Source organism: Montipora foliosa, chromosome 9 (assembly GCF_036669935.1).
Source record: "Montipora foliosa isolate CH-2021 chromosome 9, ASM3666993v2, whole genome shotgun sequence".
Lineage (NCBI taxonomy): Eukaryota > Metazoa > Cnidaria > Anthozoa > Scleractinia > Acroporidae > Montipora > Montipora foliosa.
The window spans coordinates 46,978,576-47,004,512 of record NC_090877.1 but is presented as its reverse complement, the minus strand read 5'-3'; the positions used below and the strand labels follow the sequence as shown (position 1 = coordinate 47,004,512).

The 25,937-nt window shown below is 40.2% G+C and overlaps 4 protein-coding genes across 9 annotated transcripts in view; 2 read left to right on the top strand and 2 right to left on the bottom strand.

Annotated features, from left to right (window-relative positions):
* Nucleotides 1–1,490: 1,490 nt before the first annotated feature.
* LOC137971897 (uncharacterized) lies at nt 1,491–1,991 on the top strand. The gene has a single exon (XM_068818640.1). It carries the CDS (start codon nt 1,491–1,493, stop codon nt 1,989–1,991), a length of 501 nt encoding a protein of 166 aa, XP_068674741.1.
* Nucleotides 1,992–7,787: 5,796 nt separating this feature from the next.
* LOC137970153 (uncharacterized) lies at nt 7,788–9,894 on the top strand. Its single transcript, XM_068816658.1, has 2 exons — nt 7,788–8,181; nt 8,608–9,894. The coding sequence occupies exons 1-2, from the start codon at nt 7,939–7,941 to the stop codon at nt 9,370–9,372; spliced, it is 1,008 nt and encodes a 335-aa protein (XP_068672759.1). The 5' UTR covers nt 7,788–7,938; the 3' UTR covers nt 9,373–9,894.
* LOC137970149 (uncharacterized) overlaps nt 9,563–25,937 on the bottom strand; it is an 85,836-nt gene continuing 69,461 nt past the window's right edge. For 4 of the 6 annotated variants that reach the window (XM_068816647.1, XM_068816646.1, XM_068816648.1 and 1 more), the window contains 7 exons: nt 23,759–23,868; nt 16,023–16,312; nt 14,432–14,908; nt 14,119–14,343; nt 13,685–13,916; nt 12,915–12,967; nt 9,563–11,177 (listed from right to left, as the gene is read on the bottom strand). In XM_068816647.1, coding sequence (XP_068672748.1) covers nt 10,203–11,177; nt 12,915–12,967; nt 13,685–13,916; nt 14,119–14,343; nt 14,432–14,908; nt 16,023–16,169 — 2,109 coding nt within the window. In that variant the 5' untranslated portion in view covers nt 16,170–16,312; nt 23,759–23,868 and the 3' untranslated portion in view covers nt 9,563–10,202. The remainder of the gene's footprint in view (nt 11,178–12,914; nt 12,968–13,684; nt 13,917–14,118; nt 14,344–14,431; nt 14,909–16,022; nt 16,313–23,758; nt 23,869–25,937) is intronic. The other 2 variants (XM_068816651.1, XM_068816649.1) reach the window with 2 other exon arrangements.
* LOC137970154 (uncharacterized) lies at nt 16,896–18,148 on the bottom strand. Its single transcript, XM_068816659.1, has 2 exons — nt 17,880–18,148; nt 16,896–17,744 (listed from the first exon to the last, which is right to left on the bottom strand). The coding sequence occupies exons 1-2, from the start codon at nt 18,012–18,014 to the stop codon at nt 16,911–16,913; spliced, it is 969 nt and encodes a 322-aa protein (XP_068672760.1). The 5' UTR covers nt 18,015–18,148; the 3' UTR covers nt 16,896–16,910.

The window sequence follows — 25,937 nt, the reverse complement described above, 5'->3', positions numbered from 1 at the left end:
AGCAGATATTGGATCTGACCACAACCCAGTTGTTGCCAGAGTGTCAGTACGCCTCAAGAGAGCAATGCCAAAAAGGCAAAAGAAAACAGAGCTGATTGATTGGGGGAAGCTGGTTGTTCCTGAAATGAGAGAAAAGTATCTTGTCGAAGTTAGCAACAAATATGAGGCTTTATCCATGGAAACAGATGAACAGGACGAGATTTCTTCAAGTTCAGATAAAAAATGGCAACGCCTGAAACTCAGCATCCAGCATGCAAATGAAACAGCACCAAAAGTGGAAAGAAAAGAAAAGCAATGCTGGATGACTGAAGAAATTCAGGAAAAAATGGAAACCAGGAAAAAAGTGAAGAACACTCCTGCCTACGTAGCCCACAACAAAAAAATAAGAAAGCTTTGCCGGAAAGAAGAAGAAAAGTTCTATAATGCCAAGTGTAATGAAATTGAAGAAAATCTGAAATTAAATGCCACCAAAAAGATGCATGACAACATCAAAGAGCTGACGGGCAAGAAAAGGGGCAACACAAGTGGAGGCTGCATTAAACACAAACATGGCAATATGATCTTTGAAAGAGAAAAAGTACTCGACAGGTGGGTGGAGTATATCGGTGACCTGTTTGCTGATACAAGACCTCCCCTGCCGACTCCAAGCAACGATAGGGGTCCGCCTATATTAAAAGAAGGGGTTCAGAAGGCATTAAAGAACTCCCAGCTTGACAAGGCTCCAGATGATGATGGTATAACCACTGAGATGCTGAAAGCCCTCGAAGACTTTGGCGTAGATAAACTCACCGATTTATACAACGACATATACTCTACAGGCATTTTTCCCGACGAGCTACTGATGTCCGTATTTATCACCTTGCTTAAACAGCCAAGAGCCACTGACTGCTCAAACTACAGAACAATCAGCAAGATGCCTCATACGCTCAAAATCTTTTTGAAAATTATTCAATACAGAATTGGCAACAAAGTTGATAAAGAAGTAGGATCTACTCAGTTTGGCTTTCGTTCTGGATCCGGCACCAGAGAGGGTATTTTCTGTTTTAACGTCTTGGCCCAGAAACACATCGAAGTTGATCAAGATTTGTATACCTGCTTTATAGACTACTCCAAAGCCTTCGACAGAGTGCACCACGACCAGCTCATCGCGTGCTCAGAAAGAATCGGCATAGCCGGAAGAGATATTAGAGTCAAAGCAAAATTGTACTGGCACCAGAAAGCTGCAATAAGAATTCAGGATGAACCCTCTCCCTTTACATCTATTCAAACGGGAGTCAGGCAAGGGTGTGTTCTCTCCCCTTATCTATTCAATATATACACAGAGTTCATATTCAGAGAGTCAAATGACTTTGAAGGCATCAATATCCATGGTCAGAATATAAATAATCTAAGATACGCTGATGACACTGTGCTCATAGCGAACGACCAAGACAAACTACAAGAAAATTGTAACTCGAGTGAAGGAAGAAAGCAGCAAGGCCGGTCTTGACATGAATGTCAAGAAGACAAAGACGATGATCATCTCACGAGACCCAGAGGGGAAGAAAGTAGATATTAAAGTTGATAATGAAACTATACAGCAAGTCGAAAAATTCATCTATTTAGGCACGCTGATATTGGAAGAAATAAAAACGGATAAAGAAATTGAAAGAAGAAGGAACATTGCAAAAGAAAAATTCAGCTCCATGGCTAAAATTCTGAAATCAAAACGCTTAAAACTCACTACAAAACTCAAGATTGTAAAATGTTATATCTATTCAATCTTCACATGTGGGTGTGAGGCATGGGCTCTTTCCAACGTTCTTGAAGCTAAAATTGAAGCCTTCGAAATGTTGTGCCTCAGAGTGTTAGAGAATGTTAGGTGGAGTGACAAAGTTACAAATGAAAGAGTTCTCACCAAGCTTAAGACAAAACGACAGCTCTTAAGTGACATTCAGAAAAGAAAGCTCAAGTATTTTGGCCATATGAAGAGAAAAAAAATAATATATTGACGACAGTATTAGAAGGAAAGTTAGAAGGCAAGAGACCAAGAGGGCGGCCGCGGAACAACTGGATGGCGGACATCAAGGAGTGGACCTGCCAGCCAGCCTACGCCTGCACCAGCCAAGCTGCCGACCGCGACCTGTGGAGTGTCATTGCACGTCAACCGTCGAAGAGGCGATGACACTCCCAGATACCAGATACTTTAGATCTTTGCAAGAGAGTATGACTGACACCGAATACATTTAAATTTTTAACGCATGCTCAATGCGAAATGTGGAGGCTGCGAGCAGAGTCTACTTTCCTCTTCCCGAATTATCTAGGAAGATCGAAAGAGACTCTGCTCGCAGGGTATCTGAGAGAAAAAAAAAACGTCGCTTTTGACGGAATCCTCAAGAGCTCTTTTGGAGAACAAAATCGCAAACTAATATTTACGTTTCTGGGGGCAAACCAACGTGATTTCACTCATTGCAAGCAAAAGCCACCGGCGGCCCAGACTCGGAGAGTAAAAATTATAAGGATTTGTATGGGAATCTCGATAACAAACTGAAAAAAATATTTACCCGCAAAAGTTCTCAAAAAAAAAAAAGCTGTACTTAATTGTCGCGGTGACTTTCTCGGTTTTTGTGTGTCTGGTTATTCGCCTGATTGAATGCGATTTAAGCGACTTCTCAAATTCCCGGATTGTCACTCGTACCTAAATAAAGGAAAGGCTGGAAAGTAATTTCTAGCTTACCTCACATCTCGCTGATAAAAATCACACTTCTCCGGCATCAGTCACGCTCAAACTCCGGCGATGGCCACACGGATAAAGTGAGCATCCATTGCTTAGAAACAGCGAAAAATATTCAAATTTTCAAAATCCTTCGAGGCTCGATTACAACAAATTTTGACACGACTGGTAAACCGTTCACTTTTGCCACGATACGGTGAGAGCAAATAAGCGAACGGTTGGCCAGCCGTGTCAAAAAATTCGTTGTAAGCGAGCCTCGAAGGATTTTGAAAATTTGAATATTTTTCGCTGTTTCTAAGCAATGGATGCTCGCTGGACCTTAAAACTTGGTCAAGGAGAAGTAAATTTATCCGTGTTATGTGGCCATCGCCGGAGTGTGAGCGTGACTGATGCCGGAGAAGTGTGATTTTATCGGCGTGAGATAAGCTAGAAATTACTTTCCAGCCTTTCCTTTATTTTAGATACGAGTGACAACCTGAGAATCTGCAATGTCGCTTAAATCGCATTCAATCAGGCAAATAACCACACAAAAACCGAGAAAGTCACCACGACAATAAAGTACAGCTTTTTTATTGAGAACTTTTGCTAGTAAATATATTTTTCAGTTTGTTATCGAGATTCCCATACAAATCCTTATAATTTTTACTCTATGAGGTCTGGGCAGCCTGTGGCAAAACTAAGCTCCTTTAAATATCGGGTTTTTTTTAGCTTTCTGAGCATTTACATTATTTGTGCCTTAAAGTGATACTCGGCAAACGTCTTATGGAATTTTAAATACGTATCTTTATTTCTTCAGGCTTCTAAGATTTACTCCTTCAAAACGACATGTAGAAGGAAGTCGAAGCTCTTTGAGATGTAAAGGTCCTTTCAATAATTAAACCGTTTCTTGCTTCTAAATTGACCGGCATGTCTATGGCGACATTTAACCATGTTATTAGATTTAAGAATGTACGTGAAATCATAGTTAATAGAGAGGAATGGTTATGAAAGCCGACAAATTTCTTTGTTGTAGGTTTTTGTTCTCGTTTTTAGCCTTGACCGTGCACAAAACACACTAGTTGTTTACTCCATACTGCGCAACTAACCAATAGAAACGTGTTGGTTACGTAATTCATGCATAGTGTATGAGCGCAAAACAAAAGATTATGCACGGTCGTGGACTTTCCAACCTAAATCTTGGCATCTTTGTTTGCTCTTTTGATGTTCGCCGAGCTTCCAAACCATTCCCCTCTATTAACTATGATGAAATATTAGCGTCGTGTTAGGCTCTCCAGAAAGCTCCAAAGGAGATGTTATGCTCGAATTAGCACGAGCCAGCTGCTTTCAAAGGTACGAGTTTAATGCCCCACTGAAGGTGTGTCAGAGTGTCGTGTAGATAGTTTGCTACCATCAAATAAACATTTGTTCGTGATCAACGTCATTGGCAATAAAAAGCTCGCCTTTTATTAGCATTTGAATGGCGTTCTTTTCTTTTGATTGATGGCGTCCTTCTTACGCGTGCCGACCTTACGACAACAGCCGTAAACAATAAGTTATCTTAATCTGTGTCCCCGGAGGCTGCATTGGTATTGCTCTCCAGGCAGGCGACCTTGATTGTTGTAGAGAAAGTTTGGGGCTCTGAATTGTAAATGCGCTTTTCTTATCGAGTCATTTTGCGCACAAAAATATCCCAGCCTTTGATCTTTAGCTAGCCTTTGCGGTTTTCTGCGTGCTACTTATGCAAAGCTATCAGTGTCTGTTTGCTCAAGAGCAAGGCAAAGTTCGCAGGAAAAAATGCTTTCTGGCGCTTCATAACTTAAAGCTACCATTTTTTGCAGCGGAGAAGTAACTTGTGAGATCAAGTATCTCTTGCGAGTGCCGACAACTCCAATCCTCATTAGCAGCCTAATTAGCAGGGCACGCGCCGGTAATTCATTGGCACACGAACAGTACTTAACACCCCGGAAAAAACCATAAGGCCTTCGAAATTAATGGCATTACTACAAATATTGTGCCATCTGATGAATAACAGCACCGAGCTTCTGGGGTTGTTTAACCAGAGGGAGTGACGTTATCACTTTTATAAACACCCAACTTTGAGCTTTAATCCAAAGGCACAGAGAATGCAGCCGAGGAGAGCGACATCATCGACCTCGTGTTGTTTAGCTTTGGAGTATTTTTCGACATTTTCATTCCTTTTTAAAACTCTTTCATTCATGCAATGTTATCTGATTATTTAATTTTTTTAATTCTTGTGTGTGTCATGTGATTTTGGCAGTTTCAATTGTTCTCGTAACCTCTGGTGTCAATCCTTCTCATATTCATGAGGGTTACAGCATATAAGCTGGCAAGGTCTAACTAGATAAGCTAATATCGCTCAAGAGTTAGTTTTTGTAAGGCACGCGTCCTGGTCATTTACACGCACTTTATTCTCTCCAGCCATCTTCAACATAACTGCGGTGATTGAGACTAAGATATCCTGAGAAGCTCATCCAATTACTTGGTAGGTCCGTATTCAGTGAACACACAGTTAAGCTTTGGTGTCATTTTCCACTTTTTTATTCCTTTCTAAGAGCATCCATATTTATGTCTAAATAGATAAGCTACAATATCGCTCAAGAGTTAGTTTGTAAGGCACACTTCCTGGTCATTATACCCACTTTATTATCTCAAGCCATCTTCATCATAACTGCGGTGATTGGAACTAAGATATCCTTGGAAGAATTATCGCCACCTCAAGTACACTGTGAGTATTGGTATTCAATTCCTTTTTTGGTAGTTGATGGCTGATTTAAAACTAGGAAGAGTGGATATTCAACTTTGGTAAAATGAAGACAACCAATGTAACCTGAGTAAAAACGGATTCAACCTGAGACCGGATTTTACCTGCAAGATATACACCCGGGAATGATCGATTACGCCATGATTGAAAAGCAAAGGAGCGCCTTAAATCATAGTTAATTAGCTATGCCTAAATACCAAACTTGCAGCTGAGCAACTCCCTCTCATGTACGCCTTTCAAGTTGTGAAAGACAGTAAGAGTTCTTGCTTAAATACACACCTTTTAAACCTCAAATTAGCACCCCGCAATCGTGAGGAAAGAGCTTCCTCAGCTGAGGGTCGGTGGCGAATCGCGGAATAGAGATTTAAAAGAGGTACGCCGAAACAGAAAGGACTAATCGAGCGTGGGACGAATATATGCACGACGCTTGAATTCCAAGCTTAAGAGAACCAATTCACTTCGCTTACTCCTCGAAGAGATATGTATATATGCCGAATACCGAAAAAAGAAACAAAGTGGTTAAACCTTGTTGTGTTCTGGAAGCGAGTGCTTTATGCTTGCCTTCAGCTGCAAAAGGTTTCTTTTCAGTCACACCCGACATAATAATTCAATAAACGAATGGGCAAGACGCCGTTTTGTTCTTCGCAGTACCTAAATGACGACACCTAGGAAGTTACATCCAAAGCATTTCTATTTGAACTAAGTTGAATTTATTTCTGACGGCGTACTGCGTACTGCGTTGCCAGCACATAACATAGGACATCATTTTGAATTCAAGTTTTTGCTTGCATAAATTGCATACTGGGGTAAGTGCCGCGTAGCCGGCTACGTAGAAAATTGTTCGTGTACCAGCTTATTCTGCAGTCAAGTCGACAAGTTTGTACATAGAGTTTGGCAGCCAGGAACTCGAATTATCGCTGAACACAACTTGTCTACTGCGTGTCAAGATCATTTGCGGCGAAAACAGAGTTTCACAGTTGCATTTTAAAGCAAGGCAGAAACGCCAAAATGACATTGGATTCTATAGCATTCGTCGCAGAATGAAAATGATTCCTCGGTATTGACACCCCTTGTCTTAAAAGCTTGAAGACAGTATCCTATGACGGCAGCTTTGAAAGCGGAGCACTTCTATTTATTGAAATAAATTGTTATCGGGGACTTGAATTCGTTCGGCCAACTAAATACTTCCGACCTTCGCTGTAATTGGACAAATAGCACGCGACTTTGAATAATTAAGAGAAATCTAAAATGCTCTTTGTCTTTATTTGGTTGGAAAAGTCGAAATCGGGGCGGGAGGTTCTGACTCGCAACTAATTCGACGAGTTCGGCTACTGTCAACTTAAACGTCGCGCATATCGCCCCACACGTGAAAGCTCAAAGCCCTTTCTTCCTTCCTATTCTCATAGATATAGCTGTGGAGGCAAAAATACCTACAACGTAAAAGAAGAGGCTAATAAATTTTTAAATACAGCCTCAGAAACACAGCATTAGTCTCATAATTAAAGGTTTCGGCCCGTTATGTACGGTACATTAGTTTTTGATTGTGCACAGGAAATAGCAGTTTTTTTGTCCCGTCGCGTCTGCATAGTCTTTCACTTTCACTTTATTCACAAACAAACAAATCATGATTATACAAACAAGGCCAATAGGGCCGTTTATACGAGAGAAAATAAGCCGCGGCTTGCGAAAGCCGCGAAAGGAACAATTTATACGAGTATAAACTCCCCGACCAGGATAAGCCGCGGCTTGAGAAAGCCGTGAACGTAGATTTTGTACCATTTATACGGGGTGTTCGCGGCTTACGTAAGCCGCGGCCAGAGTTAGCCGCGGCTTATTTTCTCTCGTATAAACGGCCCTAATATGGCCCACAGGTAGCACTGCTATTCCAGGCGGGCCACTTACACTACGATGATTATCACTGGCTCTCACAACAAAGCCGTGCCACAAAATGTCCATGTGTACATGTCCAACTCTTGGTGACGACATATGTGAATGACGATGATACATTGTTCATAGAAGTCATCAGGTCGGGGATGAAAAACATTTAAAACCGCTGTCATCAAAGACCGCTTTTTCCTGTACGTGGAATTATACGAGTGCGTCAACGAAGAGAACCCACGCGTTGAGTCATGGAACTTAAAAATAGGACACAAGAGCATTTTGGGTGAATGAAAAAATATAATGAAAACCGAAGTCGGTAGAAAATCTTTGAACGTTTTCACACTGAATCAACCACTTTTAAAATCGGGTGAACTACAAGGGCAATGCAAGGTCTGTAGCAGTCGTTAGTTCGTATCAGGAGCCATAATCGGGGATGGAGACCGTAAGCGCGCGCCATTTCTAGTATTGGGGTTGGCTCCATGATATGGGACAATTATTCTATTTTTAGAACAAATTGCGCCATCGCGTGCGCGACACGCACGTACATTGCTGCGAGGATTTTCGCGGATGTCGCGCAGGGAAAATGGCGGGCGATATTACCTTCGTGAATGAGGCAGATATAGGATTTCTCTCAGCAGTATCGCTTCCAAATTTAAGCCAAGCCCTCCTTGACAACTTCCTTGACCTTGACAGTGAACATGAAAGTGAGGATGATTCAGAAGACGAGTGGAGTGACTTTTCCGACCTATCGAGTGGAAATGATTCGTCGGACATGTCTGGGGAGGAATCGCCTAGCAGAGGACAGAAAGATGTAAGGAGGAAAAAGGTACCAAAAGCCAGAAACAAACAGGGGAATGAGTCCAGTAAAGAGAAAAGGAAAAAGAGTTCTGGAAAATACCTTTCTAACGACGACGTAAAAAGGCTGGAGGAGACTCTTAAGTCTTACGTTTTGAGTGCACAAACACATTGCGAAAATGAATTAAGAAATGAAAAATCATTGTCAATATTTCCAGTTCGCAAGCAAATGGTGTCCACCCTACTCAATAGCGACACGATCAGGGTAATGTTTGTGAAGCTTTGTCGGGATATTTACTCCAAAATAATTAAAGCTTTCACCGAAATATCCAGCGCTAAGGTGAAAAACAGTGACAAAAGGGCTTCGTTTTCAGTTATTTGTTCCCAATTGTTGTTGACGGTGGAGGAATCAGAAGTCTGGAGAAACATGAAAAAGATAATTGTCACCACCATTCAGTTGCAGGAGAACGAAACAGACGAAGTCAACTTTCATGCTGCCGTTGTTCTTAACACCATCTACTGGGCACTTTACGAAAATTTTCACAGCGCAGTCATGCAAATTAAGATTGACACTGACAAACGGAAAACCCAAACAAATGCAAGTGAAGGCGCGGACACTGTTGTCGATTCCGACTTTGTGGACGTTGCTAGAGTATCTGGGGCGGCGCTGCACAAACTACGGAAAGGAAGAGAAAAGATTGTTAATGGGCGGAAAGGAGCCAGGAGAGTTTCAGAAGCGACAAAGGAAAATTATGCAGCCGAAGTTAAAATTATGTCTGAAATGGTCTGTTCTGCAGAGGAGAAAACATCTTTGCCATTGGGTCTAAAAAGGTTGGACGAGGGAAAGTTGACTTTCTTCAATAGTAAGTTTACTGTTGTTTTGTTAACGTTAGATAAAAGAATAAGAGAAATGTTGACTGAAAAAAATCTGAATAGATATCCAAAAAACCTTATGAAGCTGACAAAACAATCGGTTGCTTTAGACGAGGAGCTACAAGAGTTATTTTTGGCAGCATCAAAAAGGGCATGCACAGCACCATTTGAAGAGATTAGGGCTTGCTCCATATGGCAAGAGCTAGTAAAGAGAATATGTAATACCAGATTTAAGGAATTCTATAGTGCTCAAGAAGAGAAAAAACTGATTCAGGAGGGCAAAGTCGTTTCAGCCGACCAAAGCTTGAGGGACAAGCTGAAAACTTACAGTGTCGATAAGCGTACTTAATTAATTAAGGATGCTTAATAATATGATCTTACAAACTTAATTACGCTTTCTTCTAGGCAGCAGACCAGTTCAAGTGGTCTCTTTGTGATAGTTTATACTTAGGGCAACGTCAGCTTGCCTTATATAATATGACAAGTCTCGTTTTTACTGAAAAACAATAGTAAGTAATATAACAAAAGAATAACCAAAGTGACAGCTTGAAGAGGTCTTTGATCTTTTTATTGAGAGCTGTACTCAGCTTATCAGGTACATTGGTACTCCAACTCAGTAACTGTTAGAGCTGCAGAAAAATTAACCAAAAAAATGTGTCTGAGTGATAGAATAATGTTATTTTGAACTTGAAACTTGCACTCAATATATTGTATGAATTCAATGAAAGACCCATCAAAGGACTGCATGTCTTTATAGCACAAAGACATAATTAATATCTATAGTTCTCAGGTATGGCTCAAGTTTTGTAAGTTACATGCACACCAGTACATACCATTTTAAATATGTAATAAATAAAGGATCAAGAAAAGTTTTTAATATGTGCAGTCAAATGACTTTAAAAGACTATTTATAACAATTAATATATTTTGGTGTCACATTTTCTTGTTCCTATGTAAATGGTGACCAATGACTAATGCCAAAGTGCAGCCAGCTTAAAAAAGACACAGCATTTCATTAAAAAATTAAAATTCCAGGCTGAAATGAGATTTTATGACAAGAATTGTTATCTACTAACAAAATGAAATGCTTGGAGGAGAAATCAATTTACTTCAACTTCAGCCACACAACAGTTTTTAACTGTACTGAATGTACTTTTTTTCTGAAATGACAGAGGCACATTATCTGTTGTACTCCACCCAAGTGATTTGGGCATACTGTATCGAGGTGCTGTAAAACTTCTGGTATGTCTTGGCTAGCCACAATATTAACTCGTTTTCTTTGGATGGTAGGGAATGGGAAAGTATACACCCATACTGTAAATGCCTGTGGCTATCAAAAATTGCACATGCCCCATTTTCCCAAACTAAAATTACTACTGTCCTCCCAACAGACACAAAGATGCCAACTGATTTCTGTTTCATGCTTGCCCGTTCCCTGACATTTGAAATGACATCCTGGAAGTTATTACCAGTAATAAAAAAATCTTTGGGATCCTCATAAGAAAGGAGGTGTAGATCATCTCCAACAGAGCTGAATGCATCTTCTACATCAAGCCCACCAACTCCTGCAGCAGAAAAGCATTCATCAAAGATTTTATTGCCCCCAGAAATACTTGAAACCACATGACCAAACCACCCCTCTTCAAGAACTTTCTTTGGTTCACCAATCAACCCAGAGGAGAACTTAAAACCCATTACAAGGGCTATTAGGGTGCATGCAGAGCTACCTTGCCTACCCTGAAAAGTGCTTTGAGAAATTTGGGAGGGAAAAATAAATTCTTTAACACCCTGATAACCATAAGGAACAAAATGTGCCATGATTTCAATGTAAGGCTGTTGATAAACAGTGTTCAATGTGGACACATTTGTAGGGCCAGATATAAGGACCTCTTGGTCCCTGTAGCCCTTCTGATCATGACTTGTGGCTCTAGCAGTGACCTTCAGCTCCTGTCTCAACTGAACCCTTCCAAGAGATGACCCATAATTCCCTGTACTTAGAGAACCATGGGCATGGAACTTGAGTGTGCCAAACAGGGATTCAAGGCGACTTATTGAGAGCCGCAATGGAGACAAAGAGTATCCAGGAAAATTATCAAAGAAGTATGACGAGAACTGTTTAAATCCAAAGACCATGACTCTTTGAAGGTCAAATGTCTAGAGGGAGAGAAAAGGCAAGCTAAATAAGAAATGCCATTTATTTAAAGGAGCAGTGTCACAAGGATTTTGCTGTTTTAGGTCAATTCTGTGCTTATAAAATCATTACTTTGGGTCTTTAATCATTAAACAAAATGCTTCTGTAAAGCTACAACGAATACATCAACGGAATTTTATCAGAGAGGGCTAACCATAATAAATTTCTTGAGGATTTTTGGAACATGCAGCATCAAAACCTGAAAAAATTGGCAATTTTTTTCAAGTTTCAATCTATTTCAATCCATGCCATCCATAGCGACAGGCGACAAGAAACAGTTTCAGTACATTCAAATAGCCTTTAATAACAAAACTAGATCATTCATTAGTTTTGAAATTCAATCAATGCGAAGACACCTGGCTTTTTGTAAAGTTGCCAAGTAGCGTGACAATGCCCCTTAAAGGGCTTAGTAAACAACTAATCCTAACTCACATTCAAATATATGAATTTCAATAATAATAATTATAATGATAATGTACTATAACTTTTATTTATATTTATAACATAGATAGGACCCTGCGCGCACTCTCTGATTGGTCAAAAACCTATGTTTTATCAGAGTATAAAACATCGAAAAAGCGTGTTTTATCGTTTTGCGCGCGTAAAATCTATATCATAAAGCAAATGAAGAAGCCTAAGCCGTGTATTACACTGTGATAAAACACTCCAGTCATTTGAGAACACTCGAGAAATGTAGAAAACACTCGCCTGCGGCTCGTGCTTTCCACATTTCCCTCGTGTTCTCAAATGCCTGTCGTGTTTTATCACAGTGTAATACACGGCTTAGGCTTCTTTATTTGTTAAATAATTCATCAAATCTTTTCACTCGCACGCAATTGGTTTAAACACGTCACTTGACCGAATATCACCCAGCTAAAACTGGGGGATATCCGAGAATATCCCCCAATTGTCAAAACAACTCGCGTTGCAAAAAATATTTGAAGGATAATAAACATGAAAGCCTCCATTTGGGGCGAAAATATTCTCGGGTATTTGTCCTTGGACATTATCCGTTCCTCGAAGCTCATAGTTTTCCTCAAGCTGTGCTCTCCGAAAGCTGTTCGCTTCTCGGAGCAGATAATGTCCGCGGACAAATATCCTAGAATATTTTCGCCCCAAATGGAGGCTACTGTTTATATATACTATTGCCCCATCAAAGGGAACACTTGTCTTCCCTCCAAGGACCAGGAGGGATGTAGTTTGATCTTTTAAATGCACATTTAAAAAATAGTAAACAAGATAATGTTAAAGTGCCTATAACCCCAAAATATTTTTTTCGCTTAAATAAATCTTTGCACCTGTTCGAAACAAACTGCACCTTTTAACTTTTTTATAGGCTGTAAAAGTTACGAAATCTAGCCATCATCTGTTGCATGACCGAGCTAGTAAGGGGTATGGGTCTATTCCTGGGTTGACGTCACAGACTGATTTACATCGTATTAAGTCTTTGTAAACATGCATGCAAATAAGTTTGTGACATCAACCCAGGAATAGACCCATACCCCTTACTTGCTCGGTCGTGTTACAGATGATGGTCAGATTTCGTAACTTTTACAGCCTGTAAAAAGTCAAGATTAGGGCTAAAAAGGTGCAAAAAGGCGCAATGCTTTTCAAACAGGTGCAAAGAGTTATTTAAGCGAAAAAAATATTTTGGGGTTATAGGCACTTTAATAAACAAGTTAATCTTTATTCAGCAATACCTGCCATGCTAAAAACTTTGCTGCACGTGCTCGTTTGGAGTTGTCAACATACTCTGCAAAGATTAAAAGGAAAACTTAGATGTAACCCAGTTTGTCACCCCAAAAAGTTAGGCGTGAGGAATCAGATCAAGGGGAAAATTATTGTAAATATACATACACTGTAAAAGTAATTATTATATACCACACAGGTGAATAGTACTTTTCAAGCATGCTGATTGGCTAGCTTGGAGGTGATTAACCAAGTACTATTCACCTCTGAGCAGCCGAAGAAAAACAAAATGGCTTTTGTTGGTAAATTATCGCAAATAAAGTTACTCTTTGGGCTGCTAGTTATTCAGCTTGTGTGGTATATACACCTCAGTGTCAGTGAAAGTGGTGGATATTTATCTCCACTTCAGCGAATAATTGTTAATTATAAGAATGTCTATCATTTTAATTACAACTGTATTTTGGTGTTGTGTTTATTATGGCCTGGTTTACTGGTTAACTAGCATACAGTTGTTGGTAATCCAATGAAAGTGTAACTTTCAAGTGGCCAAATAAAAAAGGAGCTCTAATGAAAAAAGGTGAATGTAATTGAAGTTGATTCCAAAATGTTGAATGTTAAACATTTGAATCACTTCCTCATCAAACAGACTAGCTTTCATTTTCAACCATAATGACAGCCAGGTGAAGTGACCCATTGTTTGACTTTTAATCTTTTGATTGCTTTTTTAATGGACAAATGACTTAATACAGTTTGTTGAATAAAGTTTTTGATGTAAGCATACCTGTGTTGTTGTGCTCCTCTGCCCATTCTTCGAAATATCTCCATCCCTGTTGTATGTTTTTGAATACAGCTGACTCATTGGATCTTATAAACACATGGCTAAGGATTCCCTTTTCAAAAATGTGGTGGCATGCTTGTAGGTACCTTGCTGTTTCTTTCACAACATCAGTTTTCTCTGGGCCTTCACTACTCAAATTTGCATATTCTTCCAAGGCTGCAATCATATAACGTTGCTGTAGAATGTAAAAGTAGACAAAACCACTTATCACTGTTCCATTCATAAAAATGGAAGCTTCATCTCAATTGTAAATATTTGAACCTTAATTATTGCCAGGATCTGTATATATGACATAAATTATCATTCTTTAGTCAATTTCAAGCTAAGGAATAGAACCATAAAGTTCTATAAATTTAACATAATTTTCCCTCTCTTACCTGCATTATCTTTGCAGGCATAACATTTAGTCTTGTCCAGCAGTCACGTTGCTCATAGCTATACCTCAGACCAGGGACACGCCTACCCAGACCTTTTGCAGATCTCTCTTGATCCCTGTAATATTGATCAATTATTGGCTGCCAGCCAAAAGTAGTGCCTCCCTTCTCGAAAGCTTTTTTCCCCTTGTTCCTTGAACTGTACAAAGCTGCAATGATGTTCTTCAACTGGACAATATAAGAAACAATAACACCCAGGTGTTACAAATTGTACACATGAGAATAATTAAATACTTGAATTATTATAATACCTTACCTGGTGAGCAGGGCATATCATGACAAAGCAGGTTTTGTCTGATCTGGTGCTGAATGGATTGATGAAACTGGCCTTGAACTGGTATCGTTCAGCACCACTGTCTTCTACTGGGAGCTGCTCATTTGCATAGCCACAAAGCCTCTTAAAAAGGGCTAAGTTACAGGAAGCTCCATCACCAACCAATAGAATGACATGGAACCGGTACTTTTCAAGGGTACTGATCACCTTGAAGACGATGACATGTAGAAACTTTCCATCCAGGGGTACCTCACGGAGAAAGTAAGGCCCAGCAAACTCAAACCCAGATGTCATATCCCGCCAGTAGGTCTGAAGAACGTAACTTGCCCTTTGACCAGCTCCATTTTCTGAGATGAACAGGGACTCATAAACATCATGAAGACATGACCAGTCATTTTCATTCATTGCATAGCTAATGGCAACACCATCTGTGCAACGGATCTGAATCTTACTCTGCACCTGTTAATTACAACTTACAATTATTTCAAAAGCATTTCATGGTCAGAAATTCCAGTTAAAATATTTTTTATATTATGCAAATGAGGAAAGTGATGACATCATCGGTGGTTTCACTAAAATAGTACAACACTCAATCAAGAATACCTCCATAAATATTAAAAAAAATGTAAATCACAAAAGAAACAAAATCCACTGTGCCATTGCTATGACAACAGTTATGCTGCTGTTCCTGTTTCAATTAAGACTAAAATTTCCAGATCATCTTAAAGAAGGATAATTCACTGCCAATAATCTTACTGGGGAGAGGTAAGAAAAAATGCATGTAAACCATGTGTGAATCTCTGAGAAAGACCCTCTGTCCCAGTTTAAAAAGTTGGAAATGGAGATATTTGTTTTCCCCAGACAGAGACTGGATCCAAGAGCACTGCCATGGCAACAACATAGCAGGTGTCATTCTGTTTTGCTTGTGATGTGCATTTCTATTGATAAGTTTGAAGATCACTGCTCCAATATTTCTAGAGATATTCTTGATTCAGTATTTTGTTGTTCAAGTGGAGCTATTTATGACATGATCACTTTCCTCATTGGCATGATTAATACAAAAACATGAATATCTCTAAAATGAAAAAAGATATTCCAAATTATAAGGGAAATTCCATTCTTCTTTACTTTGAAAATCATTTCAAATAAGCAGCAATTATTTTGTACTGCATGGGCACTTTGAAGGCTTCACCAATCCAATAACAGTTTTGAGTTACTGAATGGATCTGAAAGTAACAGTTTAATTTACACTAACAACAACATAAAACTGTATATGCAATAACAAAAGGGGTCAGACGAAACTGCATATTGAGCTAGGTTTTTTAACTTTGTCAAATTTAACTCAGTTCATACTCCATGTTTCAACAATACAGCAAAAAAACGCTTAAAATTTAAATAGGTTATATTACTTCATGATCTGCAATGAGCCCTATAATGATTCAAATAACATCATTGATGATTGCCATGTATATGCATGTAGATGTACCAAACATTAAGGAAGATATAGTAAAACTTAAATACAGATACACCAATATGGCTGTTATGATAAGCAAAGGGAATACCCTCTATTCACCTTTGTCTCATCAAACAAGAGTTCTCCAACTCCCAGTGGCTCTGGTCTTCCACTAAGGACTGCAGTGGTTTTAAATTGATTAAACAAAGTGAGTTGCTCGATGATTCTTTCTTCATGGATACCTTCCTCTACTGTTCTCTTTGCCATTACCCTCTCCAAGGATCTCCTGCATGGAAGCTGGAGAATGTCCAGCTTCTTGAGGTCATCAAACAGGACCGGGCAGCGTGCATAAATAGCAAGAGCCACTCGCCAAGTCGCCTGAGTCCAACGATTAGATCGATGTCCATATCCTTTAATAGAACGTGTATAGAACAGTTTTAAGCTGAGTGTCGTAAAACCAAAATCAAACCAGTTTACTTACCAATTAGACTTCTCAGCTAACCTCAAATTGTGGTATAACCAAAACCAAAGCAATTGCCTGATTACTAAATCAACACATCTAAATATCTGGGTAATACAGGATTTCAAAATTTAATGCAAGAATAGTTTGTAACAGAATCCCTTGTGATCATGAGATGGATTGGGCCTAGAAGAAAAAGCATTGTACATACATGTCTGTAGAGTAACTAAAAGCATTTCTTATTGATAAAATTATTAGTGTTCTTGAACACCTGAGAGGACTTCCATATAAAACGGAGAGGGAAGTATGTAAGAAATTGTGACTAAACCCTTGAAGGGGACCAGTGGCCTGGCCCAAGCTATTTAACCCTCTTGAAAGATACAACACATTTAAAAAGTACAGAAATTATTTATATTTTCTCCTCTTTTCCTCTGACATTCGCCCGAACACCCTAAGTGAGAAATACAAAGCCTTATGCAGGGGAAGAGAGGAGGGGGGCGAGGGTGGTGGTCTGGAACAGTGAAGTTTATAAAACACACCAGGGATGATCAGATATATTTGTGCCAAAGTGTGAACTTTTCTCTTCCCGTTGCCACACATTTTTCAAATTCCTTTCTTCCCATGGGTGTAGATTCAACTCGCTCCATCAATTTGTCCAAGTCAGAGCTATGTGTATCAGACATTAAAACAGAGAACTTCTTTCTGTACCGTTTGACCTGCTTTGTCATGTTTTTCCTTGATTGCCGCATATTTTTCAATCGCTTACTTTGGCTCTTTGGACTGAGGCAAGAGAAGCGAACTTTGGATGACACAGATTGTCTGCTCCTTACGTCTTCTTCAGTCAGAGACTTCTTTTGGTTTAAGCGTTCTGACAGTTTTTGTTCTGTTTTGTAGCAACATCGACACTTTCTTCCACTCTCACATTGGGCATTTTTTATCAATCGCGCGCAATTTCTTGACAAAACTCTGTGCCAAGGAAGGGTCTGTTCTTCTACTTCTGAGGACAGATAATCCTGCTGGCCAGTTATCCTAGTGTCCACTCCAGGACAAGGACGATTCTCGACGACTTCGTTTATTGCATTTCTCAGTTGTCCCGGCTGATTAATATTAATTGTGCCCCTTCTTACGAGCTCAAAGTGGTACACAAACAAACGATATTCACCATTTGCATCAACAACGAGTCTCACGTCGTCAAAAGGCACGTCGTCAGAGAGAGAGGCTTTCCGTTTCTTGACGACAACCAGGGATAGCTTTCCACTTCTTTCCACAACCTCGACACGAGCCTCTACTCTGGGATCCTGGAGATCTGACGCGATGGCTTCAAGAGATCTTAATTCGTTGCTCTTGGCAAGAATGTGTTCACGAAGGTTAAGCTTACCAACCTGCACATAATTGAAGTATATTGGGTGTTAATTAATTTATTTTAGTCCTGAAAGCCCGGGAAAGAGCGTGAAAACCGATGCCGTGAATTAAACTAAAAGCAACAAATTTAATTAATCGACTTGCGTACCACGTACCTGAAAGGGTTTCTCACTGTTCGTGTCATCCCAGAGTGTCTTAAACACCGTTTTCACTCTCTTTTGTTGTGTGGCTGAGCTGACTTCTTCCAAATTTAAATCATTTGCTCTTTTAACAGAGCTATCGACTTCCATATCAATTTATTCACAGCTGTTATCCCCTGGCATCACTGTACAAAATCGCAACTTTCGCCCGCCATTTTATTATCACGCCATTTGATTACGCAAGAGGACAACATCCACGCGAGAACCCAAGAATTGTGCGTGAGTCCGCGCAGATATATGACGTCAGGATGGCGCAATTTGTTCTAAAAATAGAAAAATTGTCCCATATCATGGTTCCGCGCGGATCCCAATACTTACGGTCTCCATCCCCGATTATGGCTCCTGTTCGTATATAACTATTAATTTTATTTGTTGTCTACAAGTACAAGGGAAAGTGGGAAGAGGATGACAACGACTGAAATTTGAAAAATTTGGCCTACTTTTTGTATCATATATGATCTCGGAGCAGTGCCAGAGCTATGAGTCGATTTTGATGAAAGGGGGGAAATCCGGGGTATCCGGAGAAAAACGCATGAACGCAGGCCAAAGTAACCATTGCCTTTTTTTTTCGTTTGTCCTGTAGATAAACAATGGCAGAGAAAGGGGACGTCCATTCGGTAAGACGTATTTTATGTATGTAATGGTACCAATATTTCGTTCAAATCAGCAGAAAGTAAACAAGCCTTTTCATTCGTTTGACCGTTCACAATTTGGCAGACAAAAGGACGAAATAATAAACATAGGGAATATTTCACCGACCCAGACCGTTTTAAAGGATTCTCTGCATAAAGCAGTGGATTGCTTAAGACGGTCCCAGGAGTAAACAACTTGCTTCCTTTTTTGTGTGAAGAACAGCCCAAAACTTGCTGCAACATATGGTGGTGAAAATAGTCAATGGGCAAAAGGTTACCAAACCAAACGCTTTACGAATTAAGGCTTCTACGCTGGGTGGCAATAAGCATTTCTCAAAGCTGTGCAACTGCACTATATATGTGCTAACAATCATTGTAACTTACACTTTCCTTTTCAAAGAAAAGCGACGAGGAAAGCTCATCTGATCAGGAAAAGCGGTAAGGAAGAATGGTGAAAAAAATAGTTTCAGATCCCCAGAAAATTCATTATCCAGTAAATAAACCATAAATGGCCGACCAAAATTCGCGTTAACGCAGCTTTCTCGAGTGTAACACCATTCACGAGTTCATGCCTCTATGGGTTAACATGCGTTTCAAGTTTGAGTCACAGAGGAATGGATAAGTCGAAAATTGAATATTCTGACAGCTCCGGGAAGAGGTTGATCTGGTATTTTCGGAAGTTGTTGAATTCAACGCATACTGTTTCTGTGCCGATCGGTCTTCGCATCACTTTGAAATAGATACAACGTTAGGCCCACAGTAACTACTCGGTAACAAAATAGACAACGCCTCTAAAAGGAATAGTGCACGGGGAACGATGTGCCCAGTGTAATTTTACGTCCCCTGATTTTATGGTAAATTCGTGTTTCCCTTCCGTTAGTTCAGTCACATTTTACTTTTCCACCATATTTCTCATCTGAGCCGGTAAACTTAAAAATTAAACAGCGCCAAGCTGTTCGAGCCCTACTAACGTAGAGTACGAGTAAAAACGTATTTGTATCAGTGAAGCCTTCCAAGGAGTAATGTCGATCAGAGACGCTTAAAACTTGCAACACAGGTCTTTGTTCTAGACAACGACAAACGACCTGAATTCCACTGTCACATTTAAAGCTGTGTACACAAAGAAGGTCGCCGGTTAAAGGCACAACTGTCAGGAAAATGAAAGGGCCGAGGAAATGACCACTAAAATAAGTAAATTGAGATCCAGGACGTGACTGCAAAACGTGTAGCAACGGCGACATTTCACTTAAAACACGGCAGCACAATTTGTTCACGTGAGTGAGCAGAGCAGAGTGGACAACCAAAATACTCAACCAACATAAGATGCCGGGTCTGGAAATGAACCCGGGTCACATTAGTGGGAAGTGAGTGCTCTCACCACTACGCCAGGCCTGCACCCCCAATGCGGCAGAGCGACGTGGATATTTCCCTAGGACGGCCTAATCTATGATTATCGAAAAAACATGCCACAGTATCGTTATCAAGGACCGTATTGGTGCACTTAAAGCACTTTTGTCGTCTGATCCATAGGGTGAACAGGAACGAAATAGATTGAAACATGAATAAAAATTGACCAGCAAGTTTAGAAACTGTTTTTTTTTTTAATTACCACCGCGACGGTGACTCTTTAAAATGCATCAATCATCCGTCAAGTGGTGAAACCGATTTGAGATCTTCTCCGTCGTGCTGCTAGGATGTTTTGCAGTACGACGTGATCAGTTTATTCAGTTTTACTTAAAACAGAAAAACCTTAGTGCCTCTGTGCTTCGTTAATCCTCTACGCCCGAAATGGATCTCAACTGGTAAAACCGCAAAGGAGCAAGGAAAGGCGTAAAGCGATAGAGATTATCATGATTGAAAGGTACCTCATCTTCGTTTTCTTAATGTCCACTCAGCAGCGATGATGAAAGCACAGAGGTGACGGATAACGGTCAACAGAGTTCACAAGAAGCATCCCTAGAGCAAGGGATCCAAACCAATTTGGAATCCTCAAGTGAGGTACATACATACATATTTAATTGACCACTCCCCATATGGGCTTTTCAGGGCCAATGAAACACAATCAACGAAACGACAGAACAGAACAACAACAACAACAACAGCACTGTTACCAAACTAGCCAGAGGCAAACCAGTTGGCTATTTACAAGTGCAGCTGAGAAGCTGAACCAGGCAGTACCAGGATGAAATCCAACAAGTGGTCAGAACGGGTCCTCAACCTGGGATCTTGGGATCTTGGGATCTCAAGGGAAGCGCCCTAACCACTGGGTCACACTGCCTCCAAAACGTCTATCTCGATTTCCCACCAATTCTTTCAGTATCTTCTAACCTGCTTTTTCCTGTCAAATCGCAAGAAAAGTAGACCTTAATTTAACTGAGCCTGTTTAACAGGTAAGATGAGTGTGAAAATACTGAACATACAGGCACCCGAAAAGAATGAGAAGGAAAACACCAAATTCAATATTTTCCTCCTTAGTCATCCAACACACTTTTTTTCTTTTTCTTTTTACCGATTTGTGTGATGCCGCACAACCGACTTTCCACTTGAAATATGGAAAGCTATGTGAACACTGGAGGGAGTTGTTTTTTCCAGCATTCAGTGTCAATGAGCGGTCCTTATTCAACTCCTGTAATCGTACTACTTGTCTCTTCCAAGGATACTGGTGACAGTGAAGATAACGAAGAGGATCCCAACCACCTTACTAGGTGAGGAACACCACACATCGACTACAATTGACAAGAAAGAAAACTAAATATTCCAGTGGCAAAGCGGTCTAAGTGATGAGATCTCAAATCATCACGATGCAAAGAGTTTTTTAAACTCTTTTTTTTTTAAAGTCAATGTATATATTTTTATTATAGTCTTAACCCTCTACACCACTCAAAAGCTTTGTCCCCTTTCATCCAATGACTTTAAAGCACCACAAACCATGTGGCTAAATTTATTTTTTTACCTAAACGCTCAAAGTTATTCCACTCTCATACAGTTTTCTTCACAGATCAACACTAACAATTGCCTTTGTTCTATCGAAGAGTTGAACAAGAGGACCCTCCGACACTACATTACGAAGAAGTGAGTTTTTGAAGACGCTTACTTTTATTTTACCGTCACATTGATATACAGATAGTGATGGTGCAGTACATTTTGTTGATAGTGACCTCATTCATCATTGGTAAAACCCTCTAAAATAAGTCAGTAGAGCTTATTTTAGGGGGTGTTTACATCGGTACCAGGGCGATTTTCGTCCCGGAACGAGTTCACGTCGGTTCCCTCTTGTGGCTCCACAATGGTTTACACGGATACCACCAGAAAATGTCATACTGGTGCCAGTTCACCCCGATTTCTGTACCCGATCGAGCAAGAATTTCATTCCAGTGAGAAATCCCGTAATAGTGTCAGGTAAACGAAGAAAAACCACTCGTTTCGGTATGAACTTCAACTCTCGGTATGCTGGAACGGGTAGCGTTTGTGTTATCAACGTCAAGTGCGCACACATTTCAACACGATATGAAACCACATAGGCATCATATAAACACGATAAGTAATCAAGTAGTTGTCCCGGCGCGAGTTCTCTCAATTAAACGCAGCCCTTTTAGTTTAATGAGGGGATGAAAGTATCGTCAGTATGACAAAATTTAACCCTGACAACTCCCTTTCCAGACCACGATGAAGAAGAGAAAACGTGAAAGGCAAACCTTAGCTGAGAATCTACTGATCCGAAATTCGTGCACGAAGCAAGACAGTACACACTCCTTTTGCAACAGATCGCGGGAATCCAAAGATCCTTCAGATGCCCTAAATTGTACGCAGAAAGACGCTAAATTGTAACTTCAAATCTGTCCCGATACTCATCAACAAATGTCTGTAGAACCATAATGCAACGGCTTGAAGCACATGCCAAGCTAACTCAAGTCAGTTTCGATTATAAAAATGCATCGTGAATCGCAGCACATTTGAAAATAGAGTATGCTACTTTTTCACCGTCCTTTTTCTAATCATTCTACAAGTTTGACAAACGACGATTTCGTCACAGTTCTTCTGATGATTCTAGATTTCCACCAAGAAGGCGTAACAGCGCCAAACGATGAAATACGAAGCTCAAAGTTCAGATGGCAGAATTGTCTGCAAGAGAAAAAAGCGAGCCATGTAACTTAAAATCTATCTAGATTCACATAATTTTCACATACTGGAACGAAAGCGACGGATGTGAAAATCATGCATGATGCAAAATCAGAGAGCAAAACGACACCACTCATTGGATAGCCCCCAATCATCGAAAAGCAAGCGGGGTCATGACAGCCTCGTTATATATGTTCATTTGAGCTGTCCGTAGCGCAGTCTATTCTGGTTAAATGCAACGCATTCTGGAAAAAAGTGGCAAATTCGAGAATTCGTCGCACCTTACATACTTTTCCTTAAATCTTTCCTTCAATCCATATTACATAGCGGCTCCTTCGCTTCGCTCACTCCGCAGCAATGGAAAAACAAATAGGCAACATAAATTCGAAACCAAGAGGTTTAGATGCAAGAAGCCGGTTGCAAAAACGTTTGCAAAAGAGTCCAAGGCATCGAGATTAATCCAAATCTCTGATACGTTTCCAGGGTTTAAACGGGGAGATAGGACAGACGCTCCAAGAACAAGGCGAGGAGTAAGTAGACGCAAATTTTAAAAGGCATAAAACGCAACTGCTGTGGTGAAAAGTAAACTCGAAAGATTGGCGAAATGGTGGGATCGATCGCCCCCACAAACGGTTAGTACCCAGCGCATTGAGCGACCAATTCTTGAGCAAGAAAAACCTAGACAAGGTGGTTGCAGATGATCGTGCAAGCAAGCCTTTCCACAGCTCTTTTACCGGTCTTCACCAGTGAGTTACCCTCTCACAACATCAAAAAAAAAAAGAAAGGGATGAATAGAGGCCCCTCTTCTCACCTCACCATAACAAAAAGTAGTTTCACAAAGCTGTAATATTCATGAAGTACGCGCGGTTAGTGTTGAGAACTGGCAACACTGACATTTCGAGTTCTTTTCTCCAAATGTTTATTTTCCCTTACTGTTTTGCTTTCTTAGATTCAGTGAGAATCATTCTCATTTACCAAATGGAGGTCGACTTCCTCCCGAAGTGAGTGTTAAGTACTTTTTAGCGGGACTAAACATTCCCTTCATCGTGAAATATAGATAAGTGAACAAAAGCTAATACTTACCATGAACTCACGAAGCCTTCGAATGGAAGAAGGGTAGAGCCGAAAGGTTCAAATGACAAAACCAGGTTTTTGCAAGGACCAAAGAACACGACGAGTCTTTTGCTCTTTTTCTAGTGAAAAAAAAAAAAAATGACGGAAGAACCATGGTTACAGCACTGAAAACGGCAAACGTCAGGAGAGAATTCGAAGCATTGGTCAGGTTAAAATTTGCTTAAAACAATTTTTGAAAAATTCGAGTTCCTTTTATCCTCTTTACCTTAGCTTTAAAGCAAGGGAGATTAGCTGGAATAAGGAAATTTGCGGTGTGGTTTTATGATTGGCCGCACCACGCAGTTTGCAATCTACCTTTCTGTTAGAAGCACGGTTTTACAATAAACGGCTGGGTGCCCTTTGCCAAAACTCAATTAAATTTATCGATAGTCCTTTTTCTCCCTGTTGTTCCGGCAGTTAAGACAACTTCCGGGCTAGTAATGTGGAATTTTTGTTGAATAGCCCTTTTCGCGGTTAGTTTTCCTCATTTGCATTACAATGTAATCTAACGTGGGTGCGAGGCAATTTCGGGTTAAAACTACAAAATAGCCCGAAATTGCCTCACGTACACGCTAGATTACATTGTAATGCAAATGAGAAAAACTAACCGTGAAAAAGGCTATTTATTGACCGAATGCAAAAATAGCCGCCAACAAATTATTCTTTTGTCTTTGTGTTAATTAGCCTAACTAGCCTCGTTCACACGCGTAAAATTGAAAGAATTTGGGCTGTAAAACGAGGCTAGTTAGGCTAATTAACACAAAGACAAAAGTGTAATTTGTTGGCGGCCATTTTTGCATTCGGTCAATTCTGATTTTACCCGAAGCAGACACACGCCATGCATGCATTTACCATATAAGGCGAAACTCTCAGTTCTTGCGCCTGCATCAACGTCTACATCTTCACCATCATCATCTCTTTCCAACCACGTCGATCATTTAAATATCATTAATATATGGGCCTCCGAAAAGCTACCTTACTCATGTTTTGCCTTATCCTTCACAGGAAAATGATGACTTCCCGCCAGAACTCATTTTCATTGCTTTGATAATAATTATTTACAGTACGTACATGCATAGCCTTGCACATTGACTTCTTATATGTATATTTATAAAATAATTAGGATAGTACGAGCACTCTTACTGGGCAATAGCTGTGTTTAGATGAGACTATGTAAACGCGGCTGTGACATCACACGAATTGATTGGTTGTGTTGTCAGACGCGCGTATGAGTGGCTGGTAGGAAATAAGAGCGTGTATCAAGAAAATCTGTTTCAATCAAGAAGTAAAAAAGCCAGTACTTTCCTTCATTTGTCGAATTATTTTTGAAAACTATTTTATGAAAGCAACAGAGGACTTTTTTCCGTGTTTACATAGCCACATCTAAACACTTGGGGAGTTGGGAGAATTCTCGACAGCTTCTTGGGTTTGAATAACTGTCTCGAATTCTCCTAACTCCCCCTCGTGTTTAGATGGGGCTACGTAAACACGGAAAAAGTCCTCTGTTGCTTTGATATAGCGAGAATTTTATAGGAAAACATTTCCTCCTTATGGGGAAGGTGGAATAAAGTTGAAGCTGTCTGCTAGCCTCTTTCAATTGGTCTCTCAATGACCCACCCACGTACCCTGGAGCCAGGGACTGAATACTAGGCCTCTTGTGAAGCTTTGTTGAATCGAATGTTGATGATGTGTTGAAACCGCTGTGCCACCCCAACGGTCAACATCGTTCAACAAAATTGTTGAAGCAAATGTTGAAGCTGTCTGTCCGAGCCTTTAGAACTGCGGAATGGACGCCCCTGGTGGAGGAGGGCTGGGGGCACTTTAGGAATTTCTGGGTGGGGATGTGCCGCTGGGACCCTGGAACCTTTAGCCAATACCAAGGCTAGTTCAGCTGAATTTTGCTACCCTATACTAGAGTAAACTCCCACCGATTTTTGTCTAAATTCCGATTCTTGACAGTTAATAATATCCAGAGCTGTTTCATGATAGCCATTTATTGACAATGTTGAAGCTGACTCACGTAATCTTGCCGATTTGATTTTTTATACTCTTGAGTGGGAATTTCTAGTTTCCTTAGTCTTGATAAAATCTTCAACCGACTGGTCAGTTTCGTGAAAAATGATACCCTATTCTAGACCGAAAGGTTATG